The sequence below is a fragment of the Antrostomus carolinensis genome, unplaced genomic scaffold (assembly GCF_000700745.2).
Source record: "Antrostomus carolinensis isolate BGI_N321 unplaced genomic scaffold, ASM70074v2 scaffold44275, whole genome shotgun sequence".
Taxonomy (NCBI): domain Eukaryota; kingdom Metazoa; phylum Chordata; class Aves; order Caprimulgiformes; family Caprimulgidae; genus Antrostomus; species Antrostomus carolinensis.
The window spans coordinates 599-21,715 of record NW_010319217.1 but is presented as its reverse complement, the minus strand read 5'-3'; the positions used below and the strand labels follow the sequence as shown (position 1 = coordinate 21,715).

General features: G+C 40.0%; 1 protein-coding gene across 1 annotated transcript; it reads left to right on the top strand.

Moving 5' to 3' along the window:
• Positions 1 to 1,407: 1,407 nt before the first annotated feature.
• MCOLN2 (mucolipin TRP cation channel 2) lies at positions 1,408 to 20,023 on the top strand. Its single transcript, XM_010169187.2, has 14 exons — positions 1,408 to 1,436; positions 2,769 to 2,928; positions 4,714 to 4,887; positions 8,506 to 8,650; positions 9,232 to 9,319; positions 9,473 to 9,569; positions 10,030 to 10,129; positions 10,710 to 10,825; positions 12,238 to 12,387; positions 13,821 to 13,922; positions 14,035 to 14,157; positions 16,774 to 16,980; positions 18,317 to 18,432; positions 19,721 to 20,023. The coding sequence occupies exons 1-14, from the start codon at positions 1,408 to 1,410 to the stop codon at positions 19,755 to 19,757; spliced, it is 1,644 nt and encodes a 547-aa protein (XP_010167489.2). The 3' UTR covers positions 19,758 to 20,023.
• The last annotated feature ends 1,094 nt before the right edge of the window (positions 20,024 to 21,117 follow it).

Here is a 21,117-nt window from a genome sequence, read left to right as displayed (position 1 = left end):
CGATCGCGGTAGTACCGCTTCAGAATGTAGAGCCCAGGTAGGTGAGTGTTGCTGGTACGAGTCTCTGGGCAGTGTCCGTGTTGCTCCTGTAGTGAACTGAAACAGAAAGGATCTGCTCTAGAGTTTTTTAGCTGCTTGGTTCGATGGTGTCTTTTCTGGTGGGTGAAGAGCTACGTGTGAAATGCTCGTTGCATACGTAGGTGGCTGTAAGCGGTAGTCCTTACTGTTGGAAACTCGTTCTTGACTAGAACATTGAGCTTTACAGCGCTCTGGACAAATCGTTGTCCAAACAAGAGTCTCCTGCCAGGTACCGTGTTGCAGTGGTGGCTACACTCATGCAGCTTTCAGAACTGAATTAGTAACCATTATTATTGATGACACGCAGCACTTAATGACACCTCGATATGCATTTAAACATGCATAGTAGTTAGTCTTCTTTCTCAGAACTTGCTTCTATCAGTGCTTTACAAAACAGAGGATGGAAACCTATTGAGAGGTGTTAATTGCACTACTGTGTCTGAACTGATTTGTTCTGTTACTGTCTTGAGCTAGGTATTTTGTTTGGAGTATTTTTAGATTATTAGGCTAATAAACTTTTGGTAGAATTAGATGGTTTGTTTCAAGTGCAGTAAGTCACATTAATCACTCAGCTTTTTACCTTCTTTAATGTTTCAGTTGAAGGTTCTAGTTCTGCAGATTTAATGCAGTTTATTTAGATGTTATTTTGAATCTATTATAGAAATTAATGGATTAGAAAAAAATTGCTGTATTTCACCCTTTGCTAAATGAATTATTTCTTGAATATTACACCAGAGAATGCCTGTTCTTTATTGGAAGACAAAGCCCAGCAGTGATATAGGCTTTAATCTCATCTCTTCCTCTTAAGCTGAAAGAGTATGTTGCTTTCCTTGGCTGAATTTCCTGCTCACAATTTCTACAGGTGATTAATAAAGGAAGCTAAAGGCATCAGTGAAAATAATCCGTACCCAGTGGAGTTAAGTAAGGGTTGTGTAAAAGCGAAAGTATTGTTATTGGTCAACATCAAGTTTTTAGAATAGCTGTAGGGACTTGAAAGCAACTTTGGGAAAAACCACCACGTCTTCCTTGATGTATTTGAGTATCAAAGGACACGGTGTTTCTTATGAGGTTTGCTGTTTGATTTTTAAAATCTGTCACTGCAGATATACTCTTACTGGAAGCTTAGGGGAGGATTTTGCTGTGGTCTTGGAATGATTCTTATGTCATACTTTCATGCTTTAAGTCTTGACTAGATCCAGCTTAAGCCTGCTCTGATTCCTCTTTCTTGCTCACCTAATCCTGTGACTTTTACTCTGGGTTTGGTCTTGTTCATTGTGTACCCACACAAATGCTGCTGCCTGCTCAAGAGAAGCTGGTACAGGAGCAGTGATGTCTTTGGGTGTTGGTACAGGACCAAAGTATGTATGTGCCCTTTTCCTTAGGCAGTACTCACAGCTATAATTATCATATGCTTTTCTGTCAGATGTGTTTAAATCTTTCAAGGTTTTAATAATTTAAACATTATTAAAACTAGACCAGTATGTTTTTATTGTAAATTTAAATAGAGCCATACTCTGTAGCTTCTCTTTCTTAAAAACCTTCCTGTGTTTTTTTCCGGTCTCAAAACGAAAATCAGCCTACCTCCCACCCCTTCATGAATGATTGATTTAAGGCTGTGCAATAAAGATAAACTTTGAGCTTCTAATGTTAAAAAAGATTTTTGGTGTGGTCGTTTTTTTTTTTTTTTTTACTTCCTCTTATGAGTAAACACCACAGTGTCGATTTTACAGTGTTTTTTAACTCTCATTTCTCTTCTTATGAGATAGCTGCTTCTAGCAAATGTGCTTTGTGGTCTACAGTTTGGGCTTAAATACCTATGCACTTAAGATGGGTGAGGACAAAAGAAGTAAGAATGCATCTGAAAACTTGGAAATTATGCTTTCAGTGTTGACCTTGAGAGAAAATGTTATCCTTTATAAAATTCAGAACATGGGGAGTAATTTTCTGGATGTTAAATGGGACTGGTAATTGGCTTATGTAGCCAGTTTCAGATATGATTACTCTACCTTAACACATGGAGGGAGGGAAAAATTGTAAGCTTGGTTCTGATCTTTGTGTGAAATAGGAAAGTTCTGACAATTATAGTACTGGAAAATGAGGTTAAAAAGATTAGGAGAAGGGGAAAGTTTTCAATGTCTCATTCAACTGAGAAGGAAAAACTCAGAGTTATTCATGACACCTACAACAACAGTCCTCTGTGCTTGTACCTCTGATTTTTACATGCACAGGTATTTAAATAAATAAATGCCTATGAGTTTAGCCCTTAAAGCTGCATGTTTGTAACAGAAGCGTGCTGTGAAGCCTGCTCTGGTTTAGACTTTAAGACACCTTTTTGTGGTGATAGAATGTGGGTTATTCAGAGAAATGTGTTAACAGAGGCCTCTCTTTATTTCAAATATTTACTTTTAAGAAAGAGAAAATGTAGACTTGCTATTACAGATCCTCTTATTTTATGCCTATTTCCTGAGAAATAGTTGTGTAAATGTTGTGTTTTAATGGATCTAATGTGATTAAATGATTTTTAATTATGTGACCATAGGGAAATATTTCTTGCATTTTGCTGTAAAACAAACAGAAAACTGTTAACAAACCTTTTATGTCACATAGTGATCTGATGTGAAACTGCAATATGAGGAAACTGTCTACTAAAGTGTTCTGTTGGTTTCTAATTAATATGTTATTTATGGCAGAAATATGATGGCTCAGTCAGATTTAGATCTAAAAGAGACGGCTCTGAAAGAGGATTTGAAATTTTACTTCATGAACCCATGCGAAAAGTACAGAGCAAGACATCAAATACCATGGAAACTGGCTTTGCAGATTCTGAAGATACTTATGGTTACTACACAGGTAATCCTTCCTCTGTTTTACTCTTAGAAATCTGGCAATGATGTGCAGGAGAAACAGGTCTGTGGTTCTGGGCCTTTGCCATCCCTGGATATTTATTACTGACTTGAGCTTCCTGCTTTGGTCCAGAAAGAAAAAATACTATGAAAGGTGTGTCGAGGGGGAAGAATAACATAAACTGAATTACAAAAGCCTCCTGGAGATTTTGGAGCAGTATTTGACCAGGTATTTTGCTGTTTTTAAGATAACACTTAAAGCAAATTACTCTTCCCACTGAATCCAACACTGTCTTCAGGCTTGCTGTCACAGCACTGCTCTGTGTTCTGCGTCCTGTTAGGTTCATAGATTGTAGTTTCACTGGACTGTTTCAAAAGTGGTATCTCTTGAAATCTAGTAATTTGAAATATATATTTTCATTGTGAAAACGCAACAGTCTCTGCTGATGAGGATGACTGGGCTACGGGAACCAGATGTGCCCCTTGCTTCTGTAGTCAGGTGATGCATTTCAAGCAGTTGGGTACCTAGACAGGTAGAGGCAAAGAAGAGGGTGGCTTTTAAACTGCGCTGGTATCACAGTGTAGGTAGTTAACTTAACAGTCCACTAAGAAATGGGGACTGGAGGTCAGGGGAAGCGAAATGGGACACTTATAAGTAGAAATGATTTTTCTGGACCTTTGAAATGCAGGACTCTGACATCTGACACTTTGCAAATTAGCTAAATATACAGCTCTTAAAAACACGCTGAGTTGCAGGATTCCTGGTTTCTGTTTTACTTGCTCACTAGAATGAAGTGTAACCCTGGCTTAAGTGTCCCTGTGTTTTATTGACCGCTCTTGTTGTCTGTCTCCCTCCTGGAAAGATGCGCTGGCCCCTCTGGCCCTGCTGGCACAGGGTCTGGCTGCTGCTGCTGTGCTGTGCCAGTGTCCTGACGGAGCTCTGGCTGCAGGTGGGAGTGGGATGCAGTGGTCAGTCTGTCTAGGCAAGGCTGGCTGAAATAGGGTAATAGCACCAGTGCTGGCACAGCCACTACCTGTAGCGTGGGAGCTGCTGAGACCAGGGAGTGTGTTATGGTGTGGGGGGGAAGAGGGGTGGGCAGATGAAGAGTTAGCTGTTTGGGGCTTGAGATATCCTCCTGCCTGTGAAGAAACTCTTGTTGCTTAATTTTTCAGCTCCTAGGCTCCATTTGTATGTTTTCCTTGGTGGTGGTGGTGGGAGTAGGAGCATCCGTATGGTAGGGCAACACAAATCCTGAGTAGTAGCTCTACTGCTGCTGCTTCTTACAGCCTCCTTACCCAGCACCTGGGTCAAGCAGGTGATGCTTTTATTGCTGTGGGGTCCCACATAGGTTTGCTCTGATCCTGTGCTGTGCCAGAGGTAGGAAGAAGGTGCAGGAATTTGTCCCATAGCAAAGGAGAGCATTTTTGGGATAGCAGACTGTGCTTATAGGTTAGCTCTTATGCCATTTGCATCCTGAACAAAAGTTTTGGCAAATTTGTTAGAGTTGTTAGTCCAGGATGCGTGAAAGGTGGCAGTGATGTAGCTGTCTAATTTCTGCACTGTAAGTTTTAGAATCAGTGAGAGACTTCTGTTTCTTTTACCATGCCTGTGGTAACCTTGACTTTAGTAGTTTTATGGTATTAATTAACAGATTCTTTGATTCTCTTGTAGCAGCGTTATAACAACAAGCACCTTTCTGTTTAGTATCTGTTATAATTCAAAGCTGTTTCCAAAAGGTTGCTGCTTGACCAATGTTCAAAACCTTATTTTTCTTTTTTTCTTTCCTGTCAGCTTATTTTTTTTGGTTTGAGTAACCAGTTGGTGGTCTCATTCAAAGAGGAAAACACTATTGCTTTTAAACACCTATTCCTGAAGGGCTATTCTGGAGTTGATGAAGATGACTACAGCTGCAGTGTATATACACAACAGGATGCTTATGACAGTATTTTTTATGTTATTAATCAGGTAAGTGTGTGTGTTTATAATGAACAGTGTTAAAGTTAAAGCTATAGTTATAAACTTCTGCCAATGTTTTGGTTTTAATGTTTTGGTCACCATTCTTGGATTTCAGTTTTGATACTTCAGCAAACCAGTGTAGGTGGGGTATCCTGAGTTTTGTGTGTAGATGGCTGCATTTTTATTTCTTGGAGACAAATCTAAACCAAACTTTTACTAGTGTGTAGTAGTGAAATCCGCAAAGTTTGAAAATCAGTCATCTTGCATGAACTGGAACCTTTGTTTAGGTCTTACTTTGAAGAGCTATGGGCCTGAATCTACCTATGCATGGTATTAAAAAAAATTGTGCTTACAGCTATGCTGAATTGCAGCTTTGTAGTGAGTGCCAGAGGCCTCGAAATGGGGAATACGGTACTCCCAGGAATGTAGGGGCACTCACTCTGGTTAGGGATGGCATTTTAAAGAACAGTCCCTTTACAATCACAGGAGGAAAGTGAATAAATCTAGGATAAAAACTCAGTAAACAATTTTGTATTTAATATTAATACATGTAGAAGTTATGAGAGGAGTGTGCATGTAAAATGAAATACCTCTTGTGTTTGGGGATAAGACCAGAAGGGGTTCACGTGGGATGAGCAGAAAGCTGCTTTAAACCACCTTTCTTTTTCCCTGACCTTGGGACACCAGCTCTGACGCTTGGTTTAAAGCAGTTTTGCTGCTGACAGTTGTCCCCAGCAGTCACAGTGGTGCAGGCTATACCTGCTTCTTAAACATGTGCTCACGTGGGGGCTGGCTGCTCCTTGGCCACCTCCTCTGAGCTACATCAGAGCCATCAACAGATCAGATGTGCTGTCTCTGCTGTCCTGGACAAGGCCAAGACTCTTGCTCCTGATATGTTAAATGAGTGTTGAGGTGGTTTTCTCAGTTGTCCTTTGAACTCTCCATATTGCCACTATTTCTGCTATAAACTGTGCTTCTTATTCTTCCTTGTTTGCTTTGTCTCACTTTCCTTCTTTTGTAGGCACTAAAGCTGAGGTGAAGTCCAGATAGAAGACAGTAGAGAAATAATAGCTTTATATCCTCAAGAATGAGCCAATGTGTGATAACAGGCATCAGAAAATCAGGTCACTTCATAAAATGTCTGTTGTATAAATGTAGACATCTCCTTAAAGGAGATTTAAACTTGTGTAATCTGGGTTCTTTAGTGTTCTGTGGTGTTCCTAAGGCTTTTTTATCACATGAGACTTAAAAAGTGTACCTCCAATCTAACATGATGACTGGTGTTGCTTTTTTGTTTTTGGTTTTGTTTTTTTTTTTTTTTTAAAGATTATTCCTTCTAGGAAGACATAAGCCAGCTGAGTCTTAAGTTAAAAGCAGTGCTTTTTTGTTTTGAGAAGGGCAGCTAGAAGCCATAGGTTTTGGTGTTCTGTTTTGAGTTTTATTCTGAAATGTGGGGGAGGGTGCATTGCAGAGGTGGGGCAAGCAGAAGGCTATGATATTACAGAAGATGGTAACAGTGCACAGCAAAATTGAAGTTGTAAAAATGGAATTTTAGGCTTTGTATAATGTGCTACTGCAATATTTTCACACTTTGGTGGGGGAACCAACAAAAAAAACCCCAAACAAACAAAACCTAACATACTTTCTGCTTGGAAGAGTACACAGCTTTTCCTCACTCCTCTCCTGGGTCGCGTTTGGAAGCTTATGTAACAAAGAAGCTGTGTGGGGTTGTGATGCTTGTACCCTGCGTGTGGCAGAGTCTGGAGGACCAGGCTGTTCTGCTTGGCTGCTCTGTCTGAGGCTGCTTAGAAGTGTGTAAATGGAAATGTTTTTACTGTTTTGTAGTGTCATTTGAAAGTAGCGTGTGAGTAACCCAGAGCCATGTGTTACGCTATCAGGAGGGCAGAGCCTGAAAGCACATGGGGACAGAGCAGCAGCTGTTAGGTGCAGTGATCTGGAGGTGTCCTCAGAGAGATGTGGAGTTGTGACTAACTACTGTTTCCACTCACTTGACCTGCCTTAGTCAGACTTGGCTTCCTTAGTTTAAGATAATATTCTGACAGGGTATGGTGGCCGTGCTTTTCTCCCAGGCTGTCTAAACCTGTTGCAGACTCAGCTGTGAGGAGTCAAAGCAGCACTGCAAAGCAGAGCTTTGGGTGGAAATGTGGTGGTTCCTCTTGGTTCTTTTGGACATGGAGGGTGTGGTTGTTAATGACCACTGGGACTTTGTATGTGTTAGGCTAGTGACCATGATGCCCATAGGAAGGAGGAAATAGGATGACTGAATGATGCGTAATAGCAAGATCTGTTTAAGGGGGGAAAAGCTCTAATCTGTATTAAAGCCAGCTGAACAGGTTTTTTTAAGGAATGGGAAGCCTTGACTGATTTCCCATGTTTATTTACTTAAGGCCTCCTGGGAGGTAAACGCTTCTCTCAGAGTGGACCAGCATTGTATGCTGCCCTAAGCTCTTTCACTAGGTGAGGTGATGATAAAAACTAATGAATTCCTAGACGTTCATGCCTTATTTTTCCAAGAGCCAGAGGGGTCTATCTGGCTTCTATTGGACAGGCTTAGCTGGTGCTAAGCTGAGCTGGCAGACAGCTGTGTTCATGGTTGGTCATTGATCTACTGGAGGAGATGCAGAACCACAGGGAGAGCTGTGCCCCAGGCGTTTGCCTTACCTGTGCAGGACTAGAGGGTGTCACTCTGAGGATCAGAGGATATAGCTTGCTTCCAGCAGACACTGAGGACATGTGGAAGGCAAATCAGGAGAGGACTGGTCTTGAACAGAATTCTTTGGTGGTGCTCAGGGCTGGCCCACATGGGGACAATGGTTGGCTTGGCATAGCTTTATTTGCTTCCACTTCTGGTCCTTGTTTTCAAGCATCTCTGAACATATGAAGAAGGTGACTTGTGCTGTATTTAGAGTAAGAGAAAAAGAAGGTGCCTTCCTCACAAACATGTCTTCTGTTGCTTCTGTGTGTATAAAGCAGGCAGGTTAAATTACTTCTGGAGGCTCCCCAAGCTGTGGGGGATGTTCCTTGGTTGCTGGTTATATAGCGGATGTGTGGCTTCCCTCTGCTATAGTCACACAGGGAGCAGCTTTGGTTTTACTCTTGGGGTGGATTTGCTAAGAACTATGACTTGGATTGTACATAAAGCAGTCAAGCTTCAAGTAATGTGAAAACTACCACCTTCCTGAGAGAAATACAGAAGATATCCCTAGAGTGTGTGTGGTTAGTAGCAAAACTGCACTGAAGTCACTGCCAGGCATCTAATTAAAAGCTGTCTGCTAGCTTGCTGTCTGGTACCTGGGTAATCATGTGCAGGCAGCCCAGTAGGTATGGGGCTCCCAGTTACCGTGTCACCAGGATGCCAGTCTCTACTAATGAGTGACCAGCAGTCCTCTTAGCCTCCCATGACATAATCCACTCTCAATTGAGTGTGAAAGTGATGATATTTTTGTTTGGTGGGTTTTTGTTGGGTTTTTTTTGTTTGTTTGTTTGGGTTTTTTTAAATGTAAAAAGCTATATTGATGCACATAACTTTGAGATTTCAAGTTACTATCTAATGTGAAAAAGACGACTATCTCTATAACTTCTGCTTTTGTTCTGTTTTTAAACTAGTACAAGCAATTAAAGACCATATCCCTGGGGACGCTTGGCTATGAGCATGAAGGATCAGGTTTAAAGATCTGTAAACAACAGCACAAGAAAGGCACGATGCTTCCTTCCAATGACACGCTGAACATAGATGTTTCTACTGAAACAGGTATTGTTGTACTGAAAATGTCTTGCTGTGGAGCACTTATATTCTAATGCTGAATCAGAAAAGTTTCAAACCAATGGCTTTTTGTGTGGCAATCGTAGGAACATTAACATGCCTTTTGCCTATTTACCTTTTCATTTTTATTTTTATTTTTTTTTTTAGTATCTGCCTAGAAATGGCAACTGTGTAGACTATAGGAAGCTATTTTCAACTGTTGTCAGTAGTGAGTTGTGGGTGGGTTTGTGGTTTTTTGTTGTTTTTTTTTCTGGGGGGAGGTTTTGGTTTTTGTGTCCATCCCCACCTCCCCTGCCATGCAGAAAGTTCACATGCAGAATTCTGGATGCTGGTTACTCTGTACCTTCAGTGGGTGGATGTCCTTACCACCTCTCAGAGCTGAGTCCTTGCTTCTCAAGATTTAGTACTTGAGCCTTCTTCTGATCCCACTAGCTGGGGCTCTCTATGGATAGATTTGCTCAAAATTAACATTTTGCCTGATTAGGATTTGCTATTCAACCTGATTATCTCAGTTTTATGCTGCTGTCTGTGTGAAATTAAGGTTACAGCTTTTCCTCTTCTCCTCCCAGAATGTATCTTTTTTAAGCCACAGGAGCTAGCTGGTAAGAAGGCTGAACTGAAGCTGAACTCTTCTTTTTTCAGTCTTGAATTTTACAGGTAAAGCGGTGGTGAGGATTTTCTTATTTTTAAATTGTCCTTTCATATTAGTATGGTGAATTCTGAGTTGTGCAGGTTCCTTGCTTTGTGTATGTGTGTATTTTTGTGTGTATTTCTATATATATGTATTTATACAGTTTTTAAAACTCTCAGGCTTATACAGGTTGAAATCTCCTTCAAGCTGAAAGGCATTGCTCTACAGACAATCCGTGCCCGTGAATTGCCTGACTGCTATGCATTTCAAAACACTGTAAGTGAATATGGGGTATGGGACTTCCAACGCTGTATATGTAACAAGAGATTAAGCTAGGAGGTAATATGATCCTCATATTTAGACTGCAAGGGAAAAGCAGTTGAGCATGTCCTAGCCCTTACTCCTCATTCCCAAAGGTTGCTGAAATGAAGTTGCCTTGGAACAATATTATTTTGTATCATATTCCAGCTGGTAACTTCATAACCTGAGGAGGAAATAAGTAATTGTTACTCTTCTAAAGGTTAAACTTGAATTTTGGCTTCTTGGAATGCTGCTTTTTATGCTATACGTGACATGTTCTCAATTTATGTCTACACCAATGCTTATGGTGACAGCTTTCTTAAAGCTTACCTGACCAATAAATATTAATGCATATTATGTCAAAGCACTTACCAAGCTTTTTTTTATGTAATTACATTTTGTTAGTCTTGTTTCTGATATACTCTTGTGTTTCCAGATAACTTTCAATAATAGAGCCCACAGTGGAAAAATCAAAATCTATTTTGATAGTGACACTGATATTCAAGAATGTAAAGACTGGCACATATTTGGCTCTGGTAAGAATTGTGCACATAAATTGCACGATAGCAGTGTTGCACATCTCCTACCACTTCCTCTGCTCTATAACTGTCTGTCTAGCAAGACATTCCCCATTCTGTTTGCCAATTGATATGAGGAAGCCAAGGAAAAGACCTGATTTGGGTTCACATAATGGCTTATAAACCTGTGGATTAAAAGAATACAGTACAGAAAGTCAAACAATTTTCTGATTGCAGGCCATGGAATAAGAAATGAGGTGGGATTTTGTGTTTGATTTAAATTTAATAATGTTAGTACGGGCCAAAGTCTGCACTTCTTTTACCCGATGTGGTTACAACACTGTTGGAGTACAGATGGACTTAGTGTAAAAGGGGGACACTTGTGTTGGTGTACCCATATTTGTGTTTCGTTTGAAGAACTTTATGCTTTTTCACTCTTGTGGCCCAATCTGCATAGCTGCAGAAAGAATATTTCTTACAGTGCATCTCTTTATGGGGTGAGAGTGTCTAAATGCAAAATATGTGACATCTTGTAAAAATGTGTGCTCAGAGAGATGTGAAAAAACTAACTGTACTTCCTTTCTTTGACTCTTTACAGTTCTGCAGAAAAACACTCAGTATATTCTAGTCTTTGATGGATTTGTCATTTTAAGTTGCTTTGCTTCTCTCATCCTCTGCACAAGATCCATTGTTCTTGCCTTGAGACTACAAAAAGTAAGTGCAGTGCTCATAATCTCAGTGCTTATTTTTTTTGTCTTTGTTTTGTTTGCTGGTCATCTTGTCAAGTGATATGTTTTGAAATATTGTGTAGTAGGTCTGTTGCAGGATGTTGTTCTCTTACTGTACCTCTACATCTAGAAAGGATGTGTAGATGTCTGTGATGAACAATTGCTAGGTGAATGGGTTTTTAATTCTGTTTGTGTAGTGCTGTAATATGAAGTATTTTGTTGTATAAGGGCAAAAGGAGATTTTTCTTTTTTTTTTTTTTTTTTGTCCAGGACTTAATTTTGTCTAGGATTTTATGCAAAAAAACTTCTAAGTCTTTGTGCTTCTAACAGCCAACACATCCTGCACCTTTAAAACGTGAATTCTTCTTTCCCTGACTTCAGAGTACAATTCCCATAGAGGCCTTGTCATAAATTAATGCTATAACGAACATCTCTCAAAGCCAGCTCTAACTGAAGAAAATGTGAAGCGTAGCATATAGTCTAACTCAGTCTGGGATTTTTGGTCTTTATGGTGCTGGAACTGCACTTTTTCAGTTCCTCTTTTCTTATTCTCCCTCCACAATCGATCACTGTGTGCTGTCACCTTCTTCCCCACTCACCCTCCTTTGCAGACTGAGACTAGTCCTGTCCAACTTCATCTCAAGCTGCTTGCAGAGCTTCATGTAAGCAGACTCAGCTCTTCTGGTCCAAATACTGATGCAGAAACACAAGCTGGGCTCTGAGATATGCCATCTTATCACCATTAATTGGTAAAAACTTTGCAAGCATGTGGCTTATGGGTGTTGGAAAAAGAGTTCAGGATAGGTAGGATATGAAAGCACAGATACCTGTTAATCTTGTTCAATATATCCTTTTTGTAGCCTGTAAATAAGACAAGAGTGAAGAGGACACAATTCATCAAAGGCATTGTCAAACTGCTGTCAGAAATAGGGACATCAACATTTTTTTGTGAGAAAAAAGAGCAAGTGAAAGCAGACAGGCTGTGTTGGCTGTGAGAAGTGATGTTGTCAGTATTGGAAATGAGAGTTTTTGCCTTATAGTTGTATTTGAGTAATTAATTATCTTTTTAACTCCTTTAGTTAGGTGGTCTTGCTCTGTGGGAGGTGGATAGATACTTCTAAAAAGAAGCTAAAAAGGGGATAACATGGTTAGGCTAGTGGGGATTTGTTATGAAGTCAGCTATTCTGTGGAAAGTTGGTTTTCACTGGCCTAAACCAGTCTTGATTTGTTCCTATTTTTTTCTGTTGCTATTGGGAATGAGTTTGAAGCTATTATTCCAGGAAATATTATAGGAAAAGGGAATATGTGAAACTTGAGCATTGCTGTACTACTGGGGCATCTGTGTATATTTTTCATCTAAGGTGACCTGTAACTAAACATTTAAATGCTTGTCAATAGAGATTTGTGAACTTCTTTCTGGAGAAATATAAGCGTCATGTCTGTCATGCTGATCGCCTGGAGTTCATAAACGGGTGGTATGTCCTGGTAATTATCAGTGATGTGATGACAATCATTGGGTCAATCCTAAAAATGGAAATAAAAGCCAAGGTGAGGGTTTAATACTTCAGATAAAATACTAGTCTTGTTACAATCGTGTGTAATGTGTTTGAACTTGGGGACAAATGAAAGTGAGCTATCATAATCACTAGTCATCTTATTTACTTTTGCTAGTTCTTGTATTTTTTCATTTCCTAGTTCTAGTTTGACTGATAACTGGTTTCAGTCCCTCTTGCCCAGTCTTTCAGTAAGACCATGAAAGCTGTTTAAACATCTGATTTCCACAGTGCTAAATCGTGTAATCCCTGGTATAGGACCTGTGGGTAGATCGTTCCTAACAAAAAAAAACCAACCAACAAGCAAACCACAAACAAAAAAACCCCAAACTCAAAAAACCTTAAACACACAAAACAAAAAACCCAAACAAAAATAAAACCCTAACCTTAGGCTATGTTGTTTATGTAAGAAGTAGTAGTACATATGGTAAAGGGAAATCAAGAGTCATCCCTTTGGATAAAACAGGGGTCTTGATGGCTTGTAGGACTGGAAGCACAGCTGTTACAGCTTGCTTTCCTGGCCTGTCCAAACCATAGGCACAGACAGTGTCACCTGCTAGTCCTTGACCTCCCAGTCTGGGCTTGTTGAAATCGATGTGTTTTGTCCAGTTGGCAGCTCTTCAGGGGTTTTTTTGTTAGTTATCTTTTTCTTCTTCAATAGAACTGTATGTCAACAACTCATGTGTTCACAAAACTTTGTATTCTGGGAAAAATGGGGTAGGTAGTGTGCTGCTCCTGTTTCATGTGTACTAAGGCTCAAAGGGCAGATGTCCAGAGTGGCCTTCAGAGGAAGCACTTGAGAACCTCCAGCTGTATGGTGAGGTGGGGGGTTGAGGGTAGGAAATGTTGAGCTAGATGGGTATCTATCTTTTTTGTTTTTTGTTTTGTGCTTATTGCAACCAATTCCAGCCTTCTAAAGTAAAGTGCAAGTAGAATTGGTTATAAACTTCACTGGTAGTAAAGATGATGTTCCAGCTCTGAACAGCTGGCAACCTGTTTGGAGATGTAAATGCATGTAGCATGGAAAGGGCTGTAGTGCTGAGGCTCACTTTTCCTTAACTGACGGCTTGTGTCTTACTAAATAGCAAATGAGAACTTTTTGCCTAACAGTAGCATGTATTAACCTTTGTAAACAAAAATTTGAATATATTCAATCTAATATTAAAATTGTGTTAGGTAAAGCCTTTAATTCTTCATGCAAAACCACAAGAACATCAGTGTAGATGTGCAAAAGCAGCACTGTTGCATTTGGGTGATCTCACTAAATAACCACAGTTCACTTTGGTCTGATTTTTGTGATGTAGCAACATCCTTTCAGTATTGGACTGCCCTGCTTTGTTTGTTTGATCTGCTGGAACTTGAATAGCTGTCAAGCTGACATACCTACCACATTGTAACTTGACCACCTGCTCTGTTTGGATCCCTCAGAACCTCACAAGTTATGATGTCTGCAGCATTTTACTTGGAACATCAACCTTGTTTGTCTGGGTTGGAGTCATCAGATACCTGGGATATTTTCAAACCTACAACGTAAGGCAGGAATGAAATATTCAACAATTAAACCATATATTTGTCCTTCTTACTCTGGTCTGTCTAACTTGTGGCTTTTTCCCCTTCTCCTTTCTTCCACCCTGACATATAGGTGCTCATCTTAACTATGCAGGCATCATTGCCTAAAGTGCTAAGGTTTTGTTGTTGTGCTGGGATGATTTATCTTGGCTATACTTTCTGTGGTTGGATTGTCCTGGGACCTTATCATGAAAAGGTATGTAATCCTTTTCTGCTCTAACAACGTGTCAGTATCTGTGTGTGTATAGTTCCTAGTTATAACAACAGAAATAGGTCTTGAATTCATGTTTTTGTTTAAAAGTGTAACATGAAGAATATGGGAGTGTTTCTTCTTCCATGCGTGCCTCCTGCTGCATTTACCAAAATAACTTTTCTTGCTTTCACTGTGTGCTTGAACTCAATGTAATGGTTTATGCAGGCAATGTCTGACTGGGGACTAGAGGTATATTGGTCTGTTATCTCTTTCGCCCTCTTCTGGCAATCCCAGTTCGGTCAGGTTAAAGAGGCACTAGTTCACCATTACCATTTCTAGGAATCTCCTTCACTCTTTGTTTTTCCAAATTTTTCCTGTGTCATGTAACTTCAGCTCCTAAATCTTGAGTCATAAAGGGGTGGATGAATGCTTGTCTTGTTTGCTTCCTGTGTAGGTTGTATGTTGTGGAGGTTTTTTGTTTGTTGGGGCTTTTTTGGTGTTTTTTTGGTTTGTGTTGTGTTTTTTTTGGTGGTGGCTTTTTTTTTTTTTTTTTTTTTTTTTTTTTCAAAAGTTGATATTGAAGTGTGTGCCTGGTATGTTGTCTTGTCTGAAACCTCAGTACAGCAGTAAGGCTTTGCATATTCTAAAACATAAGCAAAAAAACCCCTTCCCTCCAAAGCTTTTTTCTTTCTTGATAGATGTTCTCTGTGACAGGTTGAAAAAAGGCAGATTCATGTTGTGATAAATTCTAGATTTACATTAATCAGTAGCAAACATATGATTTCCCTTTCTTGATTTCTGGCTATGTATTGGTGGTATATATTGTAACAACGACATGTACTGTAGTGCTTGCTTCAGCTTCTTGCACCCCCAGAGTTTGGATTCCTCTAATGTAATGTAATTCCCTCCTTTGAGAAACATAAGTAGTCAGTCTGCACGTATTGTAAGTTGATGACAGCCCATTTCTCTATGGGATGCTGTGGGATCCTCAGTCGTACTAGAGGCTCAATTGTTAATAACAGGCAAAACATAAATACTGTTGTAGCTTCCCTGCAGCAAGTACATTAATTATCTGAGCAAAAGGAAGTGTAACCAGTAATATTCTTATACATGAAAATGTTACCTCTCATGAAATATCACAGGTGAATGTCGAGGAGAGCCCCTGCAGCTGTGTGGGGTTCCCTGTTCCTGGCAGTTCCCTGGTGCCCCGCGGGACGGCAGCCTGGCCCCCGGCAGAGCAGGCACAGCCCCGGGCTGGCTGCGTCAGCTGGCCCTGGTCAGCAGTGGGGAGAGGCTTCCCTGCCCTACAGCTACACTGGAGGGGGAGGTTCTTGTGCTCAAAAATTCTGAAGGCCTTAGCTCAAAAACATAGAAATATGTATGTGGGGGTTTTGTGGGTTTTTTCCCTTCTTTGCTGCAGCCAGAGACTGGGAGTGGAAATCCTGCATTATCCCTGTATAAGGTTTATAGTCCTTAGCAGGTTTCTCTCTGTACCCATGCATCAGAACTTGGGGGTTACTCAAGAATTTACCCTTTCTATGCACCCCTTCTCAGAAAATGTGATGCTGAGTCTCATAATGGCTTTAAATAATAATAAAAAATAAGCTATAGGAAAGAGGAGACCTGGTGTTGATGTGCAACAGTATGTTCTCCTTACAAGCATGCCTCTTAACATCTTATTTTCAATATAGGACCACAATTCAAGTGAGGGTAGTCATGTTACTTCATTGATAATAGCTACATTAAGACATTGTGCATTAACTCATATTGTTCAATAAAGTGTAGTTAAAAGTCCAGTTATTTGGAGGGACAGGGTGAAGGTGGGAAGTGTGCTTACCTGCTTGCTAAATGGAATTTAGCCTTAGATTGTCTTCCATCTTGGGGAAATGGAGTTAGGAATTTAAGAGGATGTCCTCGAAATGAAGCTACAGTTTTGTCCAGGGTGTGCTAAGTAGCTTCACAGTACAGCTATAGCTTTTACCTGCAGCTCAGTGTTTTCTGAATGACAGATAGATGATGTTATCACATTGTCTAGACAAATCTAGTCTAGACCATTCGAGCTCTGAAGGCTATATGCTGTCTCAAACTTCTTAATACAATATTGATTAATTACCCCTATTCCAGTAATGCTGCAGAGCTGGGTAACCAGGGGATGTGGGTTCTGTTCCCAGCATGCCCTCACTGATGTACTGTATAGATTCTGTGAAATCGCTTTATCTATGTGTTTTTGGCAAACAGAATGGTATTTTCCTGCAGGTCTAAAATAGCTTAAAATTCAGCAAGTAAACTTTCTGTGGTGGTCAGCTACTGGCTGTTTTGCTTGTTGAGCATCATGAGTTTATTTCTTGATAATAAATCTTACTTCTGATGTCAATGTATAATGCTTAGTCAAGATTGTATTTCTGCATGGTTCTGTTATTGACGTGATTGTTTTGGTCTGAATGTACAGGAAAGAAAGTGTGGTACCATTTGATAGACTGGGTTGGCTTTTTCTTCTGCTATGAATAAAACTCAAAAAACCCCCCCCAACCTTTTGTTTTTGTAACACTTTTCACTTGCCTGTAATCTGGATGATTGATCTTCACATTCTATTAATAACTTGTACTCATTGTTTTCTAGTTTGAAGATCTGAACACAGTGGCTGAGTGTCTGTTTTCTTTGGTCAACGGTGATGATATGTTTGCAACGTTTGCTCAAATCCAGCAGAAGAGCACCCTAGTGTGGGTGTTCAGTCGGTTATACCTGTACTCCTTCATTAGTCTGTTTATATACATGATCCTCAGCCTTTTTATTGCACTCATTACTGACTCTTATGACACCATAAAGGTAAAACATTTTTTTTTCCCCAATTACACTTCTGATCAGTTGTGTATTAATTCTTGTTTATCACTCAACACCATACTATCTAGCATTAATTATGATGACTGGTAAGACAATTAAAATCTTTTAGCTTAGTCTGGTGAAATTGGGAGGATGACTGGATAGTCATCTAAATAACTAAGCAATAATTGTTTTGGTACGTGTCCCTGTTTTGTATTTTCTGTTGCTTCACCTGGCTTCAAAAAGGTCACAGCTAATGGAAGAATTAATGGAAGTGTAAGTGGAAGGATGAGTAGAAAGAGACAACTTTTAAGTGTGTACACAGAGCCAAATAAGTCTTGTTTGGAGCGAACGTTTCTTCTCCTGGCACCAGAAGCTGAGGTCAGGAAGGGTTTGCTGGCATCTCGGAATATGTCCTTGGCAGGAGCGTGGCAAGGGCCAAGCAGATAACTCTCAACTCATTTAGGTGTCCAGGCTTGCTTAATGTGCTGCTTGGAAATGTGTGGTTAAAAGGAACTGCATTCCAGAAGACCCGCTACTTCTCACTCAAGTTCAAATTTTGCCATCCATTTCCAGCTGAAATGATGTTTTTGGTAATTACCTTTGGTTCTTGTCCTCTAGTACTGTCTCTTCTTCGTGCTTCTGGTAGCTGCAGTAACCAGTGGGAAGACAGTGTGGATCATACTCTTTAGCTCTTGTCCTTTTCTTGTCAGATAAGCAGGCCAGCAGAAAAAGGCTAATCTGACATGAACCACAACTTCCAGACTGAGCAAGAGCTCCACTTTCTAAGCATCTCAAAATACAACTTAACTGTCTGTGCTTCTGAGTTTATTGGATGGTCTGACCTGTGAAACAGTATTTTACTGTTACTCTTCCCTCTGAGCACTTCATGTGGATCAATGAGAAACCATTTCAGTGTGCTAGTGTTTTGCAGAGCACTTCTTTGGCATGGCAATGCTGAATATCTATGTTAGGATCCTTCAAGTCCAGCATTGGGGTTCCTAGGGAAAATGAGCCCAGAGCACTCACAGTGAGCACAGCAGCTGATGTGAATAAGAGTTAATACTGGTATGACTCAAGATCACTTGCTTGGTCTTATGAGCAGGAAACAAAATGAAAGAGAGTCTGAACAATATGAATTTTATGTCATTTAGATTGCTTTGTTCCACCAACTACATTTGTGGTGTTTATAGGATGGGTTTGTATTTTTTTTGCTTTCTACAACAATACTGAACAAATGAACCAAATGATCTGGTTTTGGCCATCACACTCTAGAGAAAATTTTAGAACTTCATGCCCAGTAACGTCTGATGTGTTGTAAATAAAATTCTTTCTCTTTCAGAAATACCAACAAAATGGGTTTCCAGTAACAGATCTACATGAATTTCTAAAAGACCATGGCAGTGTTGGTTACAGAAAAGAACAGACTTCTGTGCCTTTCATCTGCTGCTGTAAGAGGTCAGTAGGGTGTTTTTAATAAGTGTTTTTCTCAGAAGTACACCAGTTAGTGTCTCACTGCAAAATATTGTTTTACAAATGCTAGAGCATCTGGAATTTAGGCTGTGGAATATTTGGACACTGATATTTTACTTGGTGTTAGATCTTCAGTCTGCTGATGGTGCAGGGGCAGCAATTCTGAGCTTAAATGCATGTTCTAAGTGTTTTGGTCATACGAAAACTACCATGCAGAGACTGGTGGAAGTTAATGGGAAGACTTCACAGTGTCACATGGAACTGCCAAGGAGTCAAACTAAGTCTCTGCTTCTTAGGGCTTTGCAAGTCATCTGTTTCTGAAAAGGTTTTCCACTAGTCTGGGAGTAGCTGCAGAAAGCAAGCAAATGTGATTCAGCAGGGACTAGTACTTAAACCCAAAGCTATGCTGTGTCTGTGAGGCAAACTGGTTCAATGCTCTCTGTCAGAATATTGGAAACACTCTTGTAAATGTCTGGTTGCCTCCAAATTCAAGCCTTTGGAGATCTTAGCAGTGGTTCTTTTTTTAAGTTGGTGTTGGTGAGAGATGAACACCTCACCTGGTGCTTGCTGATCTGGAAATCTGTTCTTTGAATTCTGCTTCTAAGGAAAAACTTAAACCACCTCTGAATCATTGATTGAGAGTGGAGGGATCTTGTCACTGTCCCTAGGCAGTCCCGGGGAATTCCTGCTTGTGCAGAATGGTTGTAGGCACTGTGCAAGGAAGCCAGGCTATGGGAGAAATGTGAACACTTTTTCAATCCCAGCTGGTGTAACAAATACTGTTATAGCAGTAAGTCTACTTATATACCAAAGCTTTTTTGAAATGCAAATCTATACTTTTGATGCACTCTGGAAGAGGGAGACCTCATAGCCAAAAAGGAGTGTGTAAGATGATGGTAGGCAGTTATCCCAGCAGTTGCTGTGGACACTTGAAAGCCACCTAGTTAGCAAGAGCTCCAGCCAGGTACAGCTTCAGGTTTCACATCCAAGTCATTGTTCAGGATAGGAGATTTTTTGTCTGCTTGAGCATAATAAATATGCTTTACTGTAACATGCTGCAGAGTATTGAGGGCACAAGCCTGATAGCTGGAGCAAATCTAGAGCTTTTGCTACTATTATAACAGTTTTTGTTTGATTGTACTGGTGCAGGTATTGGAGCTGTATGCTGAAATGGGAGAGCACAGAACAGAAGGATCAAAACTCAGCTTATGGCTAAATGCTTCCTACTGCATTTCTTGATGAATGAAAAATTGTGAATTTTTTTCTTTTGCAGGCAACAGAGTGATGACAACTTGATACTTATTAATTGATGATTACACATTGAAATTCACCAATAATATATACAAAGAAAGCATAGTTGTATGGAGAAGAATAGTTCTCCAAATTGCAAGGAAACCTATTATCTGGACCTGCCTCATTGCGAACAGACTAATCTTACCTAATAAGGTGTTGAGGGAAGAGAAGCTGCTAATGTGACATCAGCTGGCTGACCAGGAGGAGAGCCCAGAAGCTGCACCTGGAGGAGATCTGTGAAGAACTCTGTATTCTTGCCCCAAGTTCAGTCACCTTAAAAAAGGATGATCCTTGAGCAGTGTCCATGGGAGCTCTGTTTCCTAATCACCTCTAGGAGGAAGGAAAGTGGCCCTGAACCAACTGTTGTTGTTAAAAGGAAAAAGAAATACATGAAAATAACTTTTAAAAATAATTCCATGCTAAAACATATTAAATAAAAAGTAGTCAAGGGGAAAGGAGTTTTTCACTTAAAGTGATGCATCCATTATTGAGACTGTAATTTCTACTTGTCACATTTCATTTCCTGGAAATAAGTTTATGTAAAACTGCAGAGCTGCACAGAAGTGCAAATTGCTGTTTTCCCTCTTGTGTATAATTTTTAATGCAAACCATTTATAGATCACAATCTCTTCTTTAGCAGCTAAAACATAAACAAAAGCTGTTTTTTTTTTTTTTTTTTTTCTGTCGTTGAGCCTTTTCTGTTACATCCCAATAACTGGGTACTATGTCCAAATTAAACTTACTACCTTAGCTGTACTTCTCTCACATGGTTGGAAACTGAAAACTATCATAGCAAGCATCATGTGAAGGATGATGAAAAGATTATTGTGCTTCTGGTTTTGGTGGGCTTTTTTTGTTTCCCTCCTCCTGGGAAACTGGAGAGTGGATATATGGACAAAACCGGTGCTGGATTCACACCTTTTTTGCTAGGTTGAAAAACTATCTTCATTCTCTGTCTCTCCTCTGGGAAGTTTAAAGAAGAGAGGTTAATAACTGCAGCTTCTCCAGCAGTGTTTCTGGCTGTCAGGTAAGAGCAGTGGTGACTGATGTCTGGAAAGATGTGTTCTCATTCAAAGTTGTCCCCCCCAGTATTTGCCTTACTAATGACAAATATTTTTGTTGTTGCTGTGGAAATGAATGCCATTTTGTCTTGCTTAGGCTGCAGCTGGATGTCTAGAAGAGATGGTTTCCATGTCAGTATTTCCATGCATCTAGGCTCTGCAAATGTTAATGCTTCTCTTGCTGAAATGTCTTTGGGACAGAGAATCCTCTCTCCATTCCAGTTTGACCAGTGCCTTGATGTGGCCTCAGCTGTCACTACACCTTGTGGATAAAATTAAATTGCTACCAATAACTGAGACTTCACACTGTTAGGAA

Excerpts from the sequence above, each read along its gene's own strand:
- MCOLN2 (XM_010169187.2), top strand. The coding sequence starts at position 1,408 with ATGTCTTTGGGTGTTGGTACAGGACCAAA. Across the intron at positions 8,651-9,231 it reads AGATGTTTCTACTGAAACAG|AATGTATCTTTTTTAAGCCA; the intron begins GTATTGTTGTAC and ends TTCTCCTCCCAG. Across the intron at positions 18,433-19,720 it reads TTCATCTGCTGCTGTAAGAG|GCAACAGAGTGATGACAACT; the intron begins GTCAGTAGGGTG and ends TTTCTTTTGCAG.